Source organism: Telopea speciosissima, chromosome 11, assembly GCF_018873765.1.
Source record: "Telopea speciosissima isolate NSW1024214 ecotype Mountain lineage chromosome 11, Tspe_v1, whole genome shotgun sequence".
In the NCBI taxonomy this organism is placed as follows: Eukaryota; Viridiplantae; Streptophyta; class Magnoliopsida; order Proteales; family Proteaceae; genus Telopea; species Telopea speciosissima.
The window spans coordinates 10,179,461-10,186,296 of NC_057926.1; the positions used below are offsets into that span (position 1 = coordinate 10,179,461).

The 6,836-nt window shown below is 38.0% G+C and overlaps 1 protein-coding gene and 1 long non-coding RNA gene across 2 annotated transcripts; one reads left to right on the forward strand and one right to left on the reverse strand.

The window, feature by feature from the left end:
• The first annotated feature begins 5,002 nt into the window (after positions 1-5,002).
• Positions 5,003-5,810, forward strand: LOC122646895 (chaperone protein dnaJ 8, chloroplastic-like). The gene is made up of 3 exons (XM_043840532.1): positions 5,003-5,244; positions 5,372-5,440; positions 5,622-5,810. The coding sequence occupies exons 1-3, from the start codon at positions 5,035-5,037 to the stop codon at positions 5,808-5,810; spliced, it is 468 nt and encodes a 155-aa protein (XP_043696467.1). The 5' UTR covers positions 5,003-5,034.
• On the reverse strand, positions 5,353-6,063 carry LOC122646896. The gene is made up of 3 exons (XR_006330712.1): positions 6,051-6,063; positions 5,554-5,826; positions 5,353-5,465 (listed from the first exon to the last, which is right to left on the reverse strand). It is a non-coding gene; the product is annotated as an uncharacterized LOC122646896 (long non-coding RNA).
• Between the last annotated feature and the right edge of the window lie 773 nt (positions 6,064-6,836).

The window sequence follows — 6,836 nt, forward strand, 5'->3', positions numbered from 1 at the left end:
CTTTTAAACCCACCAACCTTGTCAAGGAAGGCATATTCTAACTTCACTTTTAAACTATTGGTTTAATTCAAGAATTTTATGGACGGGTCCATGCATCCACCTACAATTCTAACGCATCTCACATAGGGGTGTAAATGAATAGTTAAAATCCGTTTTCGTATTCGTGTGCGTATCCGTTTAGTACTATCCGAATCTATCCGAAAGCTAAACGGATGCAGATACGGATAGGCTATAGCTATCCGAAAAGTTATATTTACATGTAAACGGATAAAATATCCGATCTGTATCCGTATCCGTGTCCGTATCTGTTTAGCACTATTCGAATCCGTCAGATAGCTAATCGGATGCGGATGCGGATGCGGATGCGGATATAGCACTATCCGAGCCGAATCCGATCCGTTTACAACCCTAATCTCACATATGAAAGCTCAACTTTAACCATTAGGGCAAACATGTCATATCGGTTGTTCCATGGGTACTACTAAAACCTCTTAGTTGGGCTGTAAATGGATAACCGAAAATCCGAATTTGATCCGCATCCGCATTCGTTTAGGGGCATCCGTATTCGTTTAGAGATATCCGGGAAAAAAATCCGAATACTCCGATAAAAATCCGAATCCGAATACTTAATTATAAAAAATTAAGTAAATACCGATCTTTGGGGTCTTTGAAGATTCAACAGGTTCTAGAATCTGAGGAAAAGAGAATCATGATCTAAAACTATGGATTCAGAGTGAATTGTATCCACTAGGGGGAGGAAGGTTTGGGTTACACAAGGCAGAGGTGTAAACGGATGGCTGAAAATCCGAATTCGATCCGCATCCGAATCCGTTTAGAGGTATCCGTATTCGACCAGAAAATATCCGAATCCGATTACATCTGATCCGTATCCGAGCCGAATCCGATCCGTTTACAGGCCTACCTCTTAGTCAAGAACGGGTGGACTGTGGAGGTAGTAGTGTGCTTCTACATCTTCTATTTCTTGGGTCTCGCTCTATTTGGTCCATCTTTCTTCGTTAATTTTCATCTTCAAAATTTCTCTAGTGCTGATTGTTGTTAATAAAATTAGGTAAAAGTTTTCATGCACGGTTGTGCATGAACACGATCTACATTAAATACAGTCAGATTGGTATAAATGCAAGCGGTCCCACTGTGAAAACCCCCCAAACCATTGTCGGATTGGAGCAGGGCCATACACTTTAATCCAACAGTGGAGGGGCATGTTCCCACCATAGTAGCGTGCCTATGAGAGCATTTCACATGGCATACTCCACAGTTGACACATTTAAAAACCTAGAATTGTGATACAAATCGGCCTGGCCAATTCCTTGTAAGGGTGTTAATCAATTCAGTTTTAATTATTTTATTTGGTTTCAATTTGATTCAAGATACAAAGTGCACCCATTAAAACCGAATCGAGAAAAGGAACATATTTTTTAAACTAAAACTGAAAATATTGAGAACCAATTTACTCTGATTCAGTTTGTTTCAGTTTTTAATTCCTGGTTTGGTTTCGATCATAAATTGACAACCTTAATTTCTCGGCCTGTAAATCCTAACTCTATCAATTCAAGTTGATGATTCGAATGGATTGGAACCAGATCAGCCTCGATCACAATATTTGGATCGCTCTAATCAGATCAGATTTTTAAATTTTTATTCTTTTTTTTTTTTTTAATAGAAAGTAGGGCTATTCATTCATGTGCGTTCAACGTCAAAAGAAAGAAAACAAGAAACATAACACAAATAGTTGATATGTGATACACAAGGTTTTAAAACTAACAAGATTCAGAAATCAGGTAGACACATATGATCCTGACATACATGTCATAGGCGAGACCGATCAGCGAAAGGAATGGGTAATAATCATATCTCAAGAAAACTCGCTATAGACATAACTTATATAATAAAACGCATACACAAACGTGTCATTAAAAATGAATACATCAGCAATAAACACAGCGGCCAACAAGCTAGATTTATCCACTCATCAAACAATGAGTACAAATCTTAGCCTACATACTAGTTTTGCATGTGTGACCCTGCCCACAGATCACGAAACGGATCAAAATGCCTTAAGGGATCAGCTCGATTGGTAAAAGACCAACTCCCTCAAATAAGAGATCATGACCCATGAGCTCAAACCACCTTAAGGCCTATCCCCACATCCCCTATCCGGCTATCTCCCTATTAAGCTCTCCAATTCCGAAAAATAAACGAAAACGGATCGAGTATCAACGTGTCAAACGATGCGGCATGACGGTCCAAGCTTTCACGCGCGTTTTCTCGGGTTTCAAGTTTTCAGAACATCGAACCACATGCATCCACGTGTCAAACAAGGCATACGCCAGGTGTTAAATTGCATGTGCGGCTCCGAGTTTTTATCACCTCTCCAGAATTCCCAATATCCGAGAAATAGGAGCTAATCACAGACGCGGAGTAGATAAAATAAGATTATGAAGAGAGTTGACAACCGTCCTCCCAAAACAAAACTTAACGAAGAAAAAGGAGGGCGAAGGGGGCCAGTTACTTCTAGAATTCCAGTTTCCATGATCAACCCCATGTTTAAGGAAATTTAACGTTTTATTAAGAGACATATTTTACTTCACCTTTGGGTTATCGTTCTTATTATTTTATGGGTCCAGTTTTTTGTTTTGATAGTGCCACGTGTTTGTATATGATTGACGTTTTGGCCCTTCATCTAATAAGAGGTATAAATGTGATTAAACATTTTTGAACTTGAAAAATTACCTGACCCTTGTGTTTGGATACAAAGAGACACGAAATGACCGTCTTGCTTTTTATGAAAGGAAAATTTTCATTCATATTAATGTTCCTTCACATTTTTCTATTGGCTCTACATTGGCACAAGGGTCACGTTGCTTTTCAAGAAGCTCTCTTTCTTAAAATAATATGATTTACAATTACATTACTTTACACCCAATCAAACATAGCCAAGAAAAGGAGAAAAGAGGATGGAGTAAGTAGATGGGGTGCCCCATGTTTCTAGAACAAAGGAGAAAGGAGAATGGACTAATGAAGGAGGTGGGTTATCCCATGTTTCTACAACAACAGACCAAATGCATCCACTTTGAAGGACCTGGTTCCTTTGAAGCTTGGGGGTGAGTTGCAACTCGTTTAGCGTAGTAGCAGATGACGACATATGGAATTAATGCCATTTGAACAGTGAGGATTAAACTGAAACATCTGAGCGTGGCCACATTAGATGGAGAAAATGATTTTTTAATTTTGAAATCCTCATTTCTAGTCGGATCCAACTTTGAAAATTTTTAAAGACTCCATCATATGATTAATGATCCCCACGTCAAGGAAGGTCATCCATGGCCAAGGATGGCATATTTTACTTCGTTATTCAATGAATTATTGTCTAATTCAAGATTTGTGAAAGCTCTCCCACCTCTAAGGCTCTAACCAATTGGGTGCGCACGTCGTTTTCGTTGTTGCTTGGGTCCCACTTAAAGCTCTCTATACAATAACGTGTGGTGGACTGATAGTATTCGCTCGTCTCTTGATAATGGCAAACAAGTCGTCCTCTCATGGGAGAGCTCTCACCATGTGAACCCTCAAACCATGGTTGGATTGGATCACGGGCTATACACTTTATTCTAATCCAACAGTGGAGGGGCACGTTCCCACCATATAAGCGTGTCCTTGATAGCATTTCACTTGCCATACTCCACAGTCCATGCACCAGGATGGTTTGATGTATCGATATTGAATTCCGTGAATCGTATCAGTATTGCTAACAATCGATCGGATATAATGTCGACACTATATTCAGATCAGGAATAACAAAGTAAAATAATCCATCTTCTTAGGAAAATCAAAGATAAATTTATACGGATTGATTTGTATCGATACACATCAATATCATATTGATTTTAAAAATGACTAACACACGATCCTATATTATGCACACCAGTCTGCACCGGTCTAGACCCAAGGTTTAAAAACCTAGAATCGTGATCTAGATTCTAGATAGGTCCAGGCCAATTTCTCGGCCTGCAATTGGGATTGGTCCGATTTGAATTGACAGGAATCTTTCCGATCCGATCCAGATTTTAAAATACCTGCCTAGGCCCGCCCGAACCCTACTATCATTGGCTTAGGTATATTAGCTTGGATATGCGGCATCTCGGAATCTCGGGATTTTAATTTCTAGACCAACAAACCAGATTTATCCACGCGTCAAACAATGAGACCAGATCATAGGCAACACGCTAGTTTACATGTTTGGCCGCCCACAGATCTCGCCTTCTCGGTTTCTAGAATAACAGATAAGATATCCACGTGTCAACCGATGCGATACGATAGTACGAACAAGCTTCACGCGCGTCTTCTAGGATTTCGAATTCCTAGATCATCAAACCACATTTAGCCACGTGTTAAACGATGCGATACGCCAGGTGTTAGATTGCATGTGCGGCTCCGATTTATTCTCATCTCCCTAAAAATTCCCAACATCGAAAAAATAGGAGTGGATAAAGATATAGATAAATGTGAAGAGAGCTGACATTGTCCACTCAAATTGCACCAATACACGTCAGCCAGCCGTTGGATCTGGATAAGGACCCCACGTCCTTCTCTCTTCTGCCCTTTCCCTTTGCGTTTGTTTTTCCCTTTCCCTTACCCTTACCTTACCCTTTTCCATTCCCTTTTTTTATATATATCTATTCACCGCTAGAAACAGAATCCATCAAATCATCTCCATCAAATAATCAAATTGGATTAAATAGATAGAAATTTTCGAATCCCAATCAGTGTGATTAATAAGTCCAGGTTGTCTACCACACGCTTGACTTCTCTTCTTCATCTCCATCCATTATTGGGGCATTTGGGATTCCTTCTCCTATTTTTATTGGGTTTCTTTGTATAGAGATTGGATATTCGGTGGCGCTTCTTGAGAAAGAACTCTTTTATAGAGAGATTTTTGTTCTGGTTAGGTGACCTGTTTTGTTGATTTTGGTGATTTTTCTTGCTTGCTTGTTTGTCGAAGAAAGGTTTTTGTTGAAGATGGCTATGGCAGTTGGTTTGGTGAGAGGTGGGACCTCATCTTCCTCATGGACTCAGAGAGGTTTCCTGAAGAACAGAAAGGTGAAGAAGATGAATGTTTCTTGTGTTGCTTCTTCTGCTAGTTTAACAGATCAATACAAAACGCTTAGAATCCAACCTGGTGCTTCTGAAGGTGAGGTGAAGAAAGCCTTTCGCCAGCTCGCCTTGCAGGTTCGTTTCTTCAATTATTTTTAAGCTCCTTTTTCTTTAATTGTTAATGTTTTCTATGAATTTTTCCTGCTAGGGTTTGAGTTTTTCTCTGATTGATTTTTTTTTTTTTTTTTAAAATCTCTTTCAGTATCATCCAGATGTCTGCAAAGGAAACAACTGTGGCGTTCAATTCAATCGAATTAACGAAGCCTATGATGTAAGTTTTCGATCTTCATTAAAAGCTTTAAAACTGATGGAATGCGTTAAATCAAGTTCTTTAATCGTTTAATGTCTTAACGCCAAAATCGAACCCCATTATACACATAACACATTCATAACTTTAATTTTATTAAAGATTGATCGATTAACAATGAGTTTGGTTTGTGTTTCTGCCACAGGTTGTGATGAGTTACTTGAGGGGAGAAGAGACGAACACGATTGATCAATATGAATCGTACGATTACAACGATGAAGATGAGCCAATGAGAGGGATGTGCGATCCAGATTGGGACATGTGGGAAGAATGGATGGGATGGGAAGGGGCTGGGATTCGTGATTACTCTTCTCACATCAACCCTTACATCTGATCAAATTAATCTTCTACTAGGGTTACATGGGAGGATTAATCCCAACCGTCAATATTATAATATCTGCTAAAACTAAGTTGGGTTGAGTGATCCAATCAGAGTTGTGTATATGGCTGTGGTACATAATAACTGTTATGACCTTCTTTGTACATATTATATTAAAGAGAATAACATTTCCAGAGAAGCCCATTTTGAGGCTTTGCCTGTTGGGAATGAAGAGATTTTCAGAAATATAAATACTCATCATTCATGACTTGTGCCAAGTTAAGTTTCTGATTTGGAGGAATTTCGATTTTTTTTTTCGTCATAAGTAATTTATGTCGAACTATTAGTCATATAGGGGATGGGGTTTTTTGGTCATTTCAACCCCTTTTTTTTTAATCTCCCTTCCATTTACATATAATCTTTTGTAAAAAATATATCTTAATTTATAATTTGTTTTTTGATAAGACTCAATTTATAATTGTTATATTCTTCCTTCAATTAACAAAAATGCATAAAAGTTAAGAAAATTCTTTGTTTTGCCCACTTAACAAATTTTTTTGGCACAAAATATTCCAAATATCTTAAATAGACCTATCATCCTCTCAATTTCCAATAAATTGATCATGAAAAATTTATGGACATGTCAATTGGGGTACAAGTAGACGCAAAGGTTCCTTGATTCAACCTAAACAAAAGGTCCCTCCTTCCTTGGTGGGTGGTTGATTTGAACTTTGACTTATTTATCCAATAGACAAAATGCCACATCAGCATGTCATTTAATGACATTTTGTATTTGATTGGTACAATGACTTGTGATAAAGCAATGGTTATCTTTTTTTCTTCATAGGACAAATTAAAAAAAAGACAACCAACTAGTGCCATTGATGGCAGAAAGGCCTAATATATATTTCCTATATCAAAAAACAATATATATTTCCTATATCATAAAATAAAATTGACGGTATGTTCTTTTGTTTTTCTTTTTTGGGTAAAATTGACGGTATGTTCTTGGTAACAAAGTAACCTGATCTATGATGTTAT